The following is a 15,280-nucleotide window of genomic DNA, read 5'->3' as shown; positions in this document are numbered from 1 at the left end:
CAAGTCACGTAGGTCACATTTCTGGCCCACTCTGATGCTCACTTTGAACATTAACAGGTCGTGATTGTATATTTAAGTTGAACATGTGTACCTAACAAAGTGGCCAGTGAGTGTAAATACCACTGAAGGCAGGTGACCCATACAGACGCCCCAAATCTCAATAAACAGACGCATCAAAGCATCATGTTGTGATAACAAATTTCACCAAACTGACAAAAACTCAAACTAAACATATTTTCTGGATGCTTTTATTTTTATTCACTTTATTCACACCCAGTTTCAGATTGTAGTTCAGCTTTTGCCAACTCTAATAGCTATGCAAGAAAACTCAGCTGAGTGTTTTCCTGCACTCTCAAGCTGTGCAGCGAGTACCGATCTGATTGGCTGAGAAGAAACACCATCCCCGAGTAAAGCGAGGGATGCCAGAGTGCTTAGGCAGTGCATGGACAGATGCAGACTGAGAGAAGACGGCGGCGAAACCAGCCGCACATTTACGGTGGCGATGCTGTGCGGTTGGTTAGTGGCCTTCAAACTTTGAGGCACTATTTTATGCATCTCCTCACATTTCAAGTTAAGTGTGATGTTTTGGCTGCACGCTGAAAATTCGCTCTCCGCACCAACAGTGACACATCCTCCCAGGAGTGATGGGCTCTAAGTTGACCAGACAGAGAAGTCTCGATTTTGATAGCAAATTGTCAAAAAGGAGACGCCAGAGGAATGATATTCCTGGAGAGAGCGAGAGGAGTGGCGGCAGGAGCGGAGACTTCTTGTTTACCTCCCTGATGCTCAAGTCCGACAAGCTTCCAGGGATGCTGCGGAAAACCAACCACAGCCCATATGTCAGGCGGGTGGCTTGGGTCCGGGAAATCCAGAGGCTTCTCCGGGAGCAGAAGATGGAGCAAGCGGCCGAAGTGCTGAAAGTGCTGAGAAAGGCAAGAGACCGAGCTTATTTTAATCATGCATGCGCTTACTGTGGAAGCTTGGGGGAGGGGGGACTACTTTATTCCTAGTGTACCTGAAACTTTGTGACTAAAGGATGGAGGGTGGTTTTTAAGCAACTGGCCTTCTTAAATCGCTAGGAAGCTGATTTTGCGTGAAACTGTGTGCTTAATGTTTGAACCATCCACAAGTGCATTTGTAAAATTCTGTAGTTCAGTTTTTGCATGTCTGCTAAAACCTGGTCACGTCTAACAGAACATTCACTAAAAGCAGAAGTTCAGCATAATGATCACACCCCAGCTAGTAATAGCCTTTGGCCATCAGCGTTTCTGATTTCTAAAATCCTGTGCAACTTCTCCTCAAATGAAGGCATGCTGAATAGTTCCATAAAGTCTGTTTCTTTGGTTACATTCTGGTCCAATCAAACATTATTATACTATGAATAATGATTTTATTTTGTTGTTGTTGTACGGCATTTCTTAACACATTGCTGCAGAGCTCTTCACAATTACAAAAAAACACATTAAAGATAAGTATACACAACCCATCATGCAAACACACAGGCACACACAATCTTTTGATTGTGTTTTTTCATAAAGGCATAGTTCTGTGCATCCATTCGGTTTGAGTTGTATCACAAAAATACTGGATGAAAGATTAGAGAAACATATGAAACCACAGAAATTAGTTCTCAGTAGTTATTTAAAACACACCCACTTATTCAGTTTACCTGATAAGCTGAGGGGGCTGATGTACTACAACCTCAAAAGAGTTTACAATAAAGTCAAAAAGATTTCAAATTAGAGCTTGGGTCAGTATAAAGACTCTGCTCAGATGACTGGAGCCTGGCCATACGAGGCTATAAAGGCTTTATATGAAATTAGTAACACTTTGAAATGAATTCACAAATTTCACTGGATGTCAGTGAAAGGGAAGCCAGGATAAGAAGGGTGGTGGCCATGTTTTTTGTGAGCAGCTGCAATTCTGGATGAGCTGATGATGGGCTAAGCGGGACTGAGGGACGCACATAAAATGTGAGAGATGAGAGAAAATTTAAGTGCGTACTAAAAGCTCTAAATTATGGGTGGGTCTAAATGATCTGTGTTTGATTTATGCATTGTTTTTTGGTTGAACGAAATAGGTTTGAATGAGCTTAGAAATGTGAGATTAAAAATTCAGATGCTGGTAAAATATTAAGATTCAGATGATGAAGATGGAGATGATAAACTCAGGCTCAATATTTTTATCAGCCTTTTATATTAACACTGAAAGTGTGAGTAGGCAGACTTAAGAACCTGGGGTGACTCTGTTTACCAGTCAAGTTTATAGAGTATACAAAGCCTGTATATAATGTAAATGAATGGCATGTCTGTTCACTGTTTTCATTGTTAAGAAGGCTTAAGAAGCAGTTTATCTAAAAGTCTTGGAGGTTATAATACACCATTGTTAAAAATAGCTCTAATTAGTCCCCGATCGAAACACCTTTCTTTCCCGAGCTTCATAGCTCTGAAATAATATACAGGTCTAGGGTAAGGGAAGGCTTTCTTCTCTCATCTGTTACACGTTGCTGTGTGTTGCCATCTCTGGGTTAATCCTTGCTCTAGATTTATACAAACTAGAGAAATAAGAAAAAATAAATATTTTTCAAGCTTGAAGCCTGAGCTTCCTGCTGCCTTCTGTTAGCTGTGATCAAAGGGAACAGTTCTGAAGTTCAGACAAAAGCAGTTTTGATCAAGAGGGCCTCCTGTCATGAAAAGTCCCTGCCTATCTGTAGGGTGCTGTAGAATAAATTATACAGATGTGTGCAGATTAAAGCAGGAAACAATGCCGATGGGAAGCTCTCAAAAGTCTGAATTAAAGACAGATTTATGGGTATCCTTCTGCTAAAACCAATAGCAGAGCACAAAATAGGATGAATTGTTAAGCTTCATACACTATTTGCATGAAGCAGGAGGGAAGTGACTCATACATATTCCTTTAAGACTTCAAAGTGTCTATGTTTATTAAAGCAGACCTACAGTCAGTCATTTCTTTTTATTTTTTTAAAGGATTTTAAAGATCAACATGTAGATTTGTTGGTCGTGTGCAGGGGCTGCTTTCTCCATAGCTCGGCATTTAAACTGCTCACGAAGCACGAATACTCTCTCCATCACTCAGTGAGGTGAAGCCAGAGCACTGCTACGTTGTTGGGGCTGAAGCCAAGTGTCTGACTAATAATACTTCAAGACTGGAGGGAAAAAAAACTGCCAGTTGATCTCCTGTTGTTGTTCTCTAGCAGTAAAGCAGCTTTTCCTCTCAGGGACGGATGGTTTTGGAGATAATCACCTCGAAGTGATGGATGCTGGAACAAGTGTCTTTCACATCGAGGAAGTCGTTTCAAAGAGGAACGAATAACATCGGCCCCCACATGATATCTCTGTGGTAGATCTGCCTTCTGGGCCATTAAGTTAATTAGTTTGGGATCTTCTAGATATTTATTAGCAAACAAAGAATCAGCAAATACTGATATTAATTACCAATATGTAGCTATGGAGAAAACAGTAATTAAACTGCTCCACATTATTGTATGTGACCTTTTTAAAGATTAAGATTAGTTGTCAGAAGCACACTTATTTTATTAACTGGAAAAACATCCTAAATAACAGTGGACTAGAAATGGATATAAAAAAAATACATGGAAATACGACATATAAAGCAAAAGCATAATTTGTACAATTCTAACAAGCTTGAAAGTCGATATTTGGTATGACCACCTTTAATTTTTCAACACAGCCTAAACTCTCTTAGACAAGTTTTCTTGTCATTTGTTTAAGTTGTCTTCAGGAATAGTTCTCCAGGCTTCTTGAAGGATATTCAAAGCTCTTATTTGGATGTTGGCTGACTTTTGTTTCGCTCTCTGTCAAGATGATCCCACACTGCTTCAGTAATAATCAGGCTCGGGGAGGCCAATCTATGACTGATAACGTTCTGCTGTTTGTTCTTCATTGGCAGTGTGCTTCAGATCACTGCTGATAAATGCACCGGATGCTTTCCCAGTGGTATTGCATGAAGAGTCAAAATCTGACTCTAGTTTTCTACATTCAAAATTGATCAATTTTGACAAGATCTCTGACACCAGTGGTTGAAATCCAGCCCCAAAACATGACAGAGCCTCCGCTGTGTTGCACAGATGGCTGTAGACACATCACTGTTGTACCTCAATGTAAACTGACGATGATTTAAACCAGAAATTTAACATTTGGATTCATCGTTTCATAAAACATCTTGCCACCAATTTTTAGTCCAGTTTTTGTAATTTTCATCCCGTTCTTTAAGAATGGCTTGTTGACAGCCAGCCTTCCACTAAAACCGTTTTGATGCGGGTTCAGTGAGCAGTAGATGGATCAGCTGAAGGGTCAGATGCATCTCTCGGGTCCTGTGTCTGATCTCTACAGGATTTTTCCTATTTCTTAATTAGATGACTTTCAGTTTTTTTTTAGACCTGCCACTTCTTCTTTTGTTCACCACTTGTCCGGTTTCCTTTTTTAAGACACGCTACGTCAAGTTTTTGGCTCTTTGGGAATCACCTCGTTGGTCTAAAAAAGCTATTTTATGCCTGCTAACTGTGTTATCTTTGGCAATTTTTGGATATCCAAGTAAAGAAGTGGAGACATGGTGTGTTTTGCTGCTGGTAAGAAAATTTGGCTCTTTGCTAAGTTGTCTGTTATGCGTAGACACAATACCAGTTATTCAGTTGACTTAAAAGCCTTTTAATGATTGAATAAGTCAGAGGTTGGTGGTCAGTGGCTTAACAGGAAAAAAAACTCTGAAATTGGTCAGGTGAAAGGACTGGACTGAAAATGAGTGAAAACGTAGTCAGTGTCCACTGTTAAAGTTTAAAATGCCCTGAGAAAGCTTGGAAAACTATTCCTCAAGACCACTTAAAAATTACAACAGCCTGGTTCCTTGGAATTAAAATATAAAAGAAAATCAACTTGCCTTAAGTTTGTTAATATGGTAATAACAGTATAGCTGGATTGCAGCCAAGATGCAACCCTCTTAATGGCAGCATTCTTGCTTATGTACATGCGAGGTAATGTTTTAATAGTCTAAATAAAAGCTTCACACTGAATCACGTCGGGGGGCTGCTTTGAATGGATTTTACAGTGTGACTGGTCCTAACGCTGATGAGTTAGCAGCTAACAGAGCTCTGATTAGAAAATCAATTATTTACATGTGTAGGCTATTTATTGCCAATCATTTTCAGTCAGCCAAATTAGATAGATAAGATATATAACTCTTTATTGTCATTACACAGTCATACCTAGTACAATAGTACAACGAAATTGGTGCCACGTCGGCACCAAGCACAACACAACAAAACATAACACAACACAGTAACTTTAAAGTGTTTTTTTAAGTGCAAGAAAGGTATGAGCAAAAAAATGAATGACTTAATAAATAAAAGAATAAGTGAATGCTTATTGTACATTATTTTTATTGCACACCAAAAAAGTCAAGGGAGGTAACCATTCAGGTCAGCTGTTAGCACTGATTAGTATCTAACTGTTACTGTAACTGTTGTAAAAGCTGTCCTTGAGTGTGTTTGTTTGTGACCTCAGCAACCTAAATCTCCTGCCAGACGGCAGCAGCTTAAACACCCGGTGTCCTGGGTGTGTGAATCCCTTAGGATGCTGCGTGCCCTCTTGAGACAGCGAGTGCTGTACGGGTCCTTCAGGGAGGGAAGAGGATGTCCAATGATTTTTTTGGGCCATATTAATGACCCTCTGAAGTGCCTTTTTGTGTGCTGAAGAATTATACAGAGATGCAGTATCTCAGCACACTTTAACTTGAGCAACAGTAGAAGACGATCAGCAGCTCCCTCTTCAGGTCCATTTTTCTGAGGATTCTCACAAAAATGGAGACGCTGTTGGGCCTTCTTTACAACCGTCGAAGTGTTTGAGCTCCCGTTGGATGTCTGTGTCTATGCGCATACCCATTAACCTGAAACTGGACACCCTTTCTACACACTTCCCGTTGATGCTGAAGGGCTGCAGCAGGGACTTCCTCCTTCTGAAGTCGACTACCAGTTCTTTTGTCTTGGTGATATTGAGGTCCAAGTTATTGTCTACACACCAATCCGACAGCCTCTGAACCTCAGCTCTGTATGCTGTCTCGTCGCCCCCAGAGATGAGCTCCACCATCGTATCATCTGCGAACTTAATAACTGCGTTGACTGGGTGCTGATACAGTCATGTGTGTACAGAGTGCACTGTAGGGGACTTAGTACACAGACTTGTGGAGAGCCGGGGTTAAGGCTGAGGGCTGAGGAAAGAAGGGGACCCACTCTAACTCTCTGTACACGGTCTGACAGGAAGTCTCTGATCCAGCAGCAGGTGGTAGAAGGAAATCCGATATCGAGCAGTTTAACTATTAGTCTGTCCAGGAGTTTCGTATTAAAAGCAGCAGCCTGGCATAACACCCCTGTTGTTCCAGGTGAGAGATGGCGTTTTGGACAATGGCGTCTTCAGTTGATCTGTTAGCTCTGTATGCAACCTGGAGCGTGTCGAGTGTGAGTGGCAGGCAGGACATGATGTGGCATCGGACCAGTTTCTCGAAAAACTTCAGTATAACAGGTGTTAGAGCAACTGGTCGGTAGTTGTTGAGGCTGCTAATGTTGGTACACTTTGGCAGTGGGACAATTGTGACCGACTTTAGGCATGGCAGGATGCAGGACTGGGACAGTGACGTGTTGAAGATCAAAGTGAAGACCCCAGCCAGCTGGTCTGCACATTCTTTTAGGACACTCCCACTCACCCCGTCTGGACCGGCGGCCTTCCTGGGGTTCACTGCCCTCAGTGTGCACCTCACCTCATATACCTGCACCATGAGGCTTGGGCTGCTGCTGTTGTCCGATGTTTGAGCTGCGGCTGCCTCTTGTCCCTTCACCGTGAAGCGTGCAAAGACGTGGTTCAGTTTCTCCGCAAGCGCCTCGTTGCCCTCAGCCATCGTGGTATTTCCAGGCTTGTACTTGGTTAGGTGCTGAACTCCCTCTACATTTTGTTTATTTGACTGGGGGGGTATGATAGATCTCACCACTGTCCTAGTACCTGGCTTCCACATATGTGAACATCACATTTTGTGTTGTATAGACCAACATACTTAATTTTGCTCTACAAGGGCTTGATAATTTAAAATGAATGTCCTCATATGTGGATCTCATTTTTCTCAGAAAAAATCTGGTAAAAAAAAAAAAAAAAGGTAATTCTTTGTTTTTCCATTCATCAGGTCCCAATCAGCCCAAAATAGCAAAGAGAAATTAAAAATGCATGTCAAGAAAGAGTTCAGGTCTTAGGAGGTTAATGTTTCTTCCAGAGTGCTAATGTGCAGCTATAATGCTAGAAATGCAGCACCAAGCTAATGCAGGGAAAGCCTGGCTTTGTCGAATTTGCTTCATAATACAGCCACCGAGGGAAGGACTTAGCTCAACTCTGTCTGAGAGAAACAGAGTATACCAGCAAGTGTCTTTAAAGCTTGCTTGCTAATTAGCATGTGTTATAAATGTTACAAATAAGTTAGAACTTCCTGAAGTTTCAGGTGACTAACAGGGCGCAAGAAGTTTTTTGTTTGTGTAACAGAACCACAGAAGACCCGTCCACGTTTGCATACTTTTCAGCATCTTTATTCACGGCTGTTGAAATGTACACAACAGCTGCAGCTCTTCAGCAACAACAGTCAGAGAGCACAGACTTTAAGCCGGCGAGTCATGATTGCGGATGCCGTGCAGGTGCGTCTGCCTCCCCTGCAGCGGCACCGCAGACTACACCCCGCCACACTTTGTATCTAGAAACAGTTTGGTTTCTATACACAGGCTAAGGAACAAGCTAGTTTCAGAAATACTTGACTTTTTGCAAAGCCAGGCTAGCACTGGATGCTAGCCTGAATTAAGCCAAGTGTCTATTTCAAAACCAATATGTAGTGACTCATATTAGCGTTCCCATGTATCAATGTGACAGCAAAAAGCAACAACAAAAATATCATAAAATACAGAAATAGTCATCTTACTGTGTCCTGACACCTGTGACCAAACATACAGACTCCATCCTACCCTTACCAAAGTGTTGTTTAAGTCTTTACAGCTTTCATTTTCATATTACAGCCATGATATTTTGAATTTAGTCCAGTCAGTGAAGAAAAAAAAAGGGTTAGCATAACCGGAGTTGGAACATCCTTCACCTGACAGCTCTGGCATGTTTCTTCCTACATAAAATGGTGGGACTGGATTTGTTGCACTCTGCAATATATTTAATTGGATTCTAATGAACTGCATGTGTGGGATGATGTTCTGCGGTTCGGAGCTCATCGCTCGATTCAGACTTTTTTGTGACAAAGCACACACCAGATTAGATATGCAGCTTTCACGGGGGACATTTGTCGTGGGATCTGAAGGCACACAAGCGTATGCACAGGCATCGTCTCAGTGAGAAATAGCAAAACATTTCATGCTTTTATAATTAGGAATCGGTCGGATTAATCCACGGGATCAGATCTTTTTTTGCGTAGTTGAAATGTCTTTCGATTTAGCTGTGAATGCTCCACAAAGAAAAAAAAATCATATCTGATGCTGCAGCTGCACTATGGTTAACACGCATCATGATCATAATCTCCAAAATCCTCTATGCCTCCACTTTTAGACGCATGTGGCACCTTCTGTCTCCAATTAATGAGGTTTATTGAAAGGAGAGCTGGTCTGGAGGACAGCCCGGCGTCAGGGAATCCCACAGATCTCTGCTGTAATAAATCAACACAAAAGCTGGAGGAGGAGAAAATGCTGATGGGAGTTTTCCTCTTTGCTTCCACTGTGCCCCGCAGTGTTATGGCTGTCAGCACATATAGAGCATGTCTTACACAGTTTCAACCTCCAGCCTGCAGTTTGAAAAGCTTTTCAGTTCATATAGAGCTGACAGTATTTATTTTTAAGCTCCACGGCCTCTTGTTGCATGCTTACATAAAACTGCCATCACAGTAAACTGTTAGAGGAAGACCGGCCAGTGAAACACGATTTTATATTCTTTTCGTATTTAAAAAAAAGGGTCTGTAGTCTGTTGATATATCTGAGTAGGGAAACTCTTTAATTTGTCTTGAACTAGGAAAAGACGTTGATGCTTTATGCCTTTAAAGACCAGATTTCCTTTGACTTCCTTTCCTTTTGCTGCCAGCCTTTAATCTTCGGATTATTTGGTCTCCTCCGCTTCGTTCATGTCTTCTCCGCCGTTTGTTATTTCTTTTTTTAATATGGCTTGTTGTGTGTTTACGTGTCGGCGTCTTCATTGAAAAGGTGGCTGACACTGCGTGCTGCTGGGGTTATTCAGCGCGTCTGAAAACATTACATCTCAAACACTGGCTGTTAATGACACGTCAGTACCTCAAGACGCAGCTTCAATATACTCTATTTACATTGTCGCCGCAAACGAAAATAAAGCCCGATCAAAAAATATCATCAGCCACCCCACTGGGGATGTGACCTGTTTTATGGTTTTATTAAAATCTTCTGCACATCACACAGTCTTCTAGTTATGAACTATGAAGATCAAAGAAAAGCGACGTTAGATTGAATCAAAAAGCATTATCCTCAAATGGATTAGAGGTCTTACATTTTTTCCCATTTCAACTGGTTAATGTAAGTGTCCAGCTCCAAATATCACACTGATTGCTCATTTTAGCATCCCTGCATTCAGCCCTTTAGTGGTGCACCTGTGACAGAGGATCTGTTGTCTTCACAGCATTTTTGGGGGGGGGGGGGGGGGGGGGGTTATTATACATGTGACGTCTGATGCATCAAACAGTTGAGAGGAGATGCAGTTCACAGCCTCACACCATTTCCTACAGTTTCAGGGAAACATCTCAAACCAGCAACAAAAACCATCCTCTTAGTTGTGACTGAACATGCTACAAGTTTTATCCATGTTGCAAAAGTTCTTTTTCGGTGTCTGTAGCTTTAACTTTGTTTAATGAAATAACCCTGGCCTGAGAACCACAGGCAACATGAACTTGTGTTCTTGCAGGTTGCACAAGTATAGCTATAGTCCTCTCACATGTTAGCTGAACCCTGGAGTTTACCTGTGCGTGTTTTGATTAATAATAATAATGGATTGGATTTATATAGCGCTTTTCAAGGCACCCAAAGCGCTTTACAAAACCCACATGATTGAGTAAAAACCCACATGAAACTCTGGCAGAAATTGCTACATCACGCACAATGTTGTCGGATGTGGTGGCATTACTACTAGATCTTCATTTCTCAGATGCCTGGGGGGAGTGAAGACTCTCGCATGCACTTGTGCAGGCAGAAACAGTTAAAGTTAGCAGTCTGACAGGTTTGTCTCTGCAAACAAAAAACGGTTGCACTGTGGATCCCGGTGGGCTGTACTGAAAGCCTGAATGAGGACAATTGTACATTGTTATATGTTTACAAAGCTGAACAAATTTTTAAGGTCCATAATCTCTTGTTGTGTCCTTATGTAAATCTGCCATCACTGTAAACTGTAAGAGGATGGGCCAGAGGAACATGTTTTTCTATTCTTTTCATGCTATAAAAATGCCAGTAATCTCTTAATATGTCTGAGTAGATCAACTTCAGTTAGTAAAAGATTGTGATGCTTTATGCTTGTGTGCACGTCTCTGTAGATCAAGCTTTTTTAACATTTGCAAAGCAGATACAAGGCAACAGAAGTTTCATTTTCTCCACCACTGTGTTGCTATAATATGACAATGGTGCTCCCCACCCGTAGCACCACTCCACAAAATCTGCTCACGAACAGCTTGAGCAACATGACAATGAGGCACTGATCTACCCTGCAAACTGTCTAGCGCTCAGTCCAAATGAGCATCTGCAGGATGGATTGAAAAAAGCCCAATCAGCAGAGGCACTAACCAATAACGATCTGCTTGCCAGTGTCTAGATTGAAGGTTTAGCTTCAGCAACATTATGTGCCCAAAACTGAGTTTGGCTGACTACCTAAACATACTGAATGACCAGGTTTGTCCATCAGGTGATATTTTCTCCCCTGATGGCAGAGTCATATTCCAAGATTCACTGAGCTCAAAATGTGCAAGAGTGGTTCAGGGAGCATGAGTGGTCAGATTCTTCCATCATTAACACAAGATGTTGGCAAAGAAGTAATGAAACCGTGGACAGAAATACATTTTGTGACACTGGATAAGTGTTTGACTTTTTGGGGTTTTCAGGCCAGAAGGTAGAAAGTCTTGAAAGAGTGACCAGACCCTAAAAAATAATGAGTCATTTCTGTTTTGTAGTCTTTCATGTGGAGAGTATTAGATTTCCTGGTACCAAATGGTAACACTTGGCAAAGAAGCTTTGATCCAGTTGTGTAAAATACACTTTTTGGCAATTAAAAGAAGCTTCTCCAGAAGTCTGTAGTGTAAATGGTAAACGGCCTGTATTTGTATAGAGCTTTACTAGTCCCTAAGGACCCCAAAGCCCTTTACACATCCAGTCATCCACCCATTCACACACTGGTGATGGTAAGCTACATTGTAGCCACAGCCACCCTGGGGTGCACTGACAGAGGCGAGGCTGCCGGACACTGGCGCCACCGGGCCCTCTGACCACCACCAGTAGGCAACGGGTGAAGTGTCTTGCCCAAGGACACAACGACCGAGACTGTCCAAGCCGGGGCTCGAACCGGCAATCTTCCGATTACAAAGCGAACTCCCAATTCTTGAGCTACGACTGCTAGCTACTGCTAGATGCAACTCTCTAAAGGATAGGCCTAAGAGGAAAACACCAGGATCATTTTAAATTTTCATTTTAAATATTCTGCTGTGTTCCTTAGATATAAATGACCACAAGCTGGAAATCAATTTACTCCCAGAAGCAATGAAAATATGTTCCCCAATCAGAAGAGAACAGAGAAGGGAGAGAGCAGTTGATCTTGTACAAAACAACAGGGGTGATATGCAATCTGTGAAGAATCTTATACTGAGTCGCTCTGTCTATTGCATATGAGGGCAGATTTTATAATGCTCCCTGCCAGTCATCCTCTATATATTCTGTGCCTGAATCCTTTTCCCACTTATGAGCAATATTAGGCAGCTCATATTCATCAGAGGAACAGAGAAGGGAGTAGAATAGCGAAATAAAAGACTTCCCAGATTAAGGCTCTAAGACAAACCGCTCTATGATGCTATAGGTAGGTAACCGAACCCTGTAGGTAGGTAGGTTAATAGAAGTAGAGGTGAGATTAGAAGATAAAAAGTGCCTAACTTTCAAATATCCAAAGAATTGTTCCTTTGGACACATTATCTCCAAACAGGTCTCCAAGTGCACGAATCCCCCGTCCCACAATAAGGAGAAAGCAGATGAGCCAGTGCCAGCAGGAAAGTCAGCATTTTGGACAATAAGGGACAGCAAGGATTTCATATTATTCCTTCCAAGGTATTTAGTAATATAGTGCCAGTCTTTAATACTGTTATATAAAAATAAGATGGTGCTTTACCACCGGGCTTATATTACTGACATAACGTGACCAGACTCCATAGGAAGCGTGGAGAACTCCAAGAAGCAATACATGATTCCAATTTAACATTTGCATTAGCCAAGACCAAAGATGTGAGCATGGCAAGTCTGGTGGTAGAACAGTAATTTAGGCATGGAAAGGCCACCCATGTCTGTATGTAACTGTAAAGGTATAAGCCTCTGTCTAGGTTTTTTGCCATGACAGATTCATTTAGAGAAGGCCTTTTGTATATCCTGAATATTCTTCTGGGCAATTACAGAGGAAGCATCTACAAAGTTTATAAAATATGAGGGAGGATATTCATTTTAATGAAACTAATGTGGCCTATCAGAGAAAGTGGTACGTCATGCCAAGGTCAATGTCTTTTCTTTTTATTGAGGAATAAACTGGAAGAAAATTAGGTTTCCACAGGTCCTTTAGGTTTGGCAATGTTTTGATTCCCAAGTAAGTAAAACCAAATACAGACCATTTGAAAGGAAAAATTGTTCATTATAGTTTAGTCCACAAATTTTACCAACCTCCAACAGCTGGTAGCTCTTTCGTTTGAAAGCCTCAGTCTTACTCCTCTTTTATAATTGTTCCTATTCCCACTCAGCATTGATAAATCAATTGAATCATGTCAAATAAATTTTTTGAACGCAAAGAGAAACTACAAATTGTAGTCGATCATGATCACCAACTTGAAAATATTAGGTCTTGTTTTTCTTCTTTTTATCTTCTTTTTTTCTCTTGTTTTTTAAAGTCATCAAAGATGTATCCTGTATAATTATATTACAGTGGAAAAAGAACAGTTCAGAGAGCTCATTAAATGCCCACAATTACAAAGACATTTGGCAATGATGAGTGGATGTTGACTACAACTGTATATTCTATATACTGCCCAGCACACCCTAATCAGCTACATTGGGTGGAGAAACACAGCTATGATGGGAAACACTCATCAGCTGACCTTGTGTTAAGGAGCCATGATGAAAGGGAATAATGAACATAGCTGACAATACTGAAAGTCTATTTTCAGTTAACTAGCTATGAAATCTCAGTTTAATATTTAAAGTGTGGTTCAGTTGAATCAAATTCTGTTTTTGAAATTCTAATCCATGGGTTAGAAAGAGTAAATTGAATCACTCACATCTTTTTTCTTTTCTCTCCTTTAGGATTTGGGACTTCAGGGAACGTCACTCAATGACATTTTGTACAAAAATGCAGCGTTTCTAAACCTGGTGGACCCCATTTCCCATGAGTTGCTGCTCAGCCTTGCCCGGGACCTGCAGTGTCCAAAAAGGGTATGAATAAAACAGTTTTATTCATAGTGAACATTCAAAGCAGCTGTTTGTTTACAGACTTGACACCAGTAAAAAGGACAAGCAGTACATTTCACACAGAGGCTACACGTACGCCTTCATTAGCCACGCTTAGATGCTTGTGTCATATTCATTGTCATGCTATTGCAATAACAATGAACCATCGGTTTGCTTTGTGCAGGCACAAATGCAGAAGACAGGAAGAATGGAAAATATTGTAAGAGCTGACTCATTAGCATGAGAGGTTAGGGATGAATAGCAGGGCCAAACAGAACCAGGGTATGACTCTTCATTGTTACTCTGCGCTCGGTTAGCCCAGTTGCAAGTGGGAAGCAGCTGTGCACCAGGTGTATTCAATTACCTGCTCTGGTTGGGTTATACTGGAAAGCACGGTCAGGTGCCAGGCAGCTAGAGGTCAACAGAGATCTTAACCTCTAGCTGCCTGGCTTTAGGGGGCTCATTACCCTGGCACTAACAGTGAGGGAAATTTGAGGGCTTTGATAAATAGCCAGAAAAATCAAACTGGGGAAGGTAATGCTTTCCTCTTGGAACTGGGAAATCTAGGAAAGAGCAAAGAGAGATTTTCCAACACAAAATTTGAATTCTGCCCAAAAATCAAAGCCACTTTTTTTTTTCTTTGTCCAAACTGGCAGTCGGCTCGTTTACTTGCAGCACAGCATACAAATCAGACACGTTGAAATTCAAAGTACATTTCAATCTAAGGTAAGAGGCTGAAGACATTACAGAATCTACTCAGAGTGGCTGTAAAACATGAACCCAGAAGCTATTACGGATACAGTTATGAAAGAATGGCTGCCACAGGGGGAAAAAACGTCCTTGTGGTGTAGTTATTACTTACTGAGTTCAGATGATAATCACCTGGAAGAAACTCTAATCTTATCTTTGTTTACTTCAGCGAGGAAAGCCCTGGAGGTAGGGAAGAAAAGTGAGAAGCTGGCACCAATGTTCTCCTGACTGGCTGGCGACCCGTGGCAGGATACTGTGTTAAACGTGACAAGGGTGTATAGAGGCAATGTGGTGGATATAGGGCCCCGCAGGTGCTTCTGTGGCCAGTATTTTCCACCTTAGATTTATTTAGGCTGAGCATTCAAGGGCATACCGTGGGTTAAAACATACATCATATGCCAGTGTCTTGTTTTAATGCAGACCCGTTATTAATGCTTAGCATTGCTTATAGAGTTACAGTACTGCACTCTGTCAATAACTCTGGAGCACGCATTTTTCTAAGAACACTTTTGCTCTGTAAATCAGCATGCGCTGCTTAACATCGTGCTCATTCATCCAAGTGGCTGAAAGAGAAGCACTGAATGTTTTGAAGCGCGTGACATGTTTGTTTGTCACCCAAGAAAAGAAGAGGCAGCGGGAACGGTTAATCGCCTTAAGGTAAATTGGCCCTGTCTTTTTTCCTCTCTAGCCGCATTGCCTCTTTCTTGTTGTCGTGTTGTACCATTAATTAGATTTAGCCTGCCCAGCGCAACCCGTTCCAGTGTTTGACGGAGG

The 15,280-nt window shown here is 41.5% G+C and overlaps 1 protein-coding gene across 1 annotated transcript in view; it reads left to right on the top strand.

Annotated features, from left to right (window-relative positions):
* Positions 1–442: 442 nt before the first annotated feature.
* The window catches only part of lrrc75bb (leucine rich repeat containing 75Bb), a 38,631-nt gene continuing 23,793 nt past the window's right edge, over positions 443–15,280 (top strand). Inside the window, exons 1-3 of the mRNA XM_040000535.1 lie at positions 443–516; positions 624–932; positions 13,613–13,741. Of these exons, the coding sequence (XP_039856469.1) occupies positions 645–932; positions 13,613–13,741 (417 nt within the window). The 5' untranslated portion in view covers positions 443–516; positions 624–644. The remainder of the gene's footprint in view (positions 517–623; positions 933–13,612; positions 13,742–15,280) is intronic.

Source organism: Simochromis diagramma, unplaced genomic scaffold, assembly GCF_900408965.1.
Source record: "Simochromis diagramma unplaced genomic scaffold, fSimDia1.1 OVJJ01000596.1, whole genome shotgun sequence".
Classification (NCBI taxonomy): domain Eukaryota; kingdom Metazoa; phylum Chordata; class Actinopteri; order Cichliformes; family Cichlidae; genus Simochromis; species Simochromis diagramma.
The sequence above is the reverse complement of the archived record's forward strand: the minus strand, read 5'-3'. Positions and strand labels throughout refer to the sequence as shown.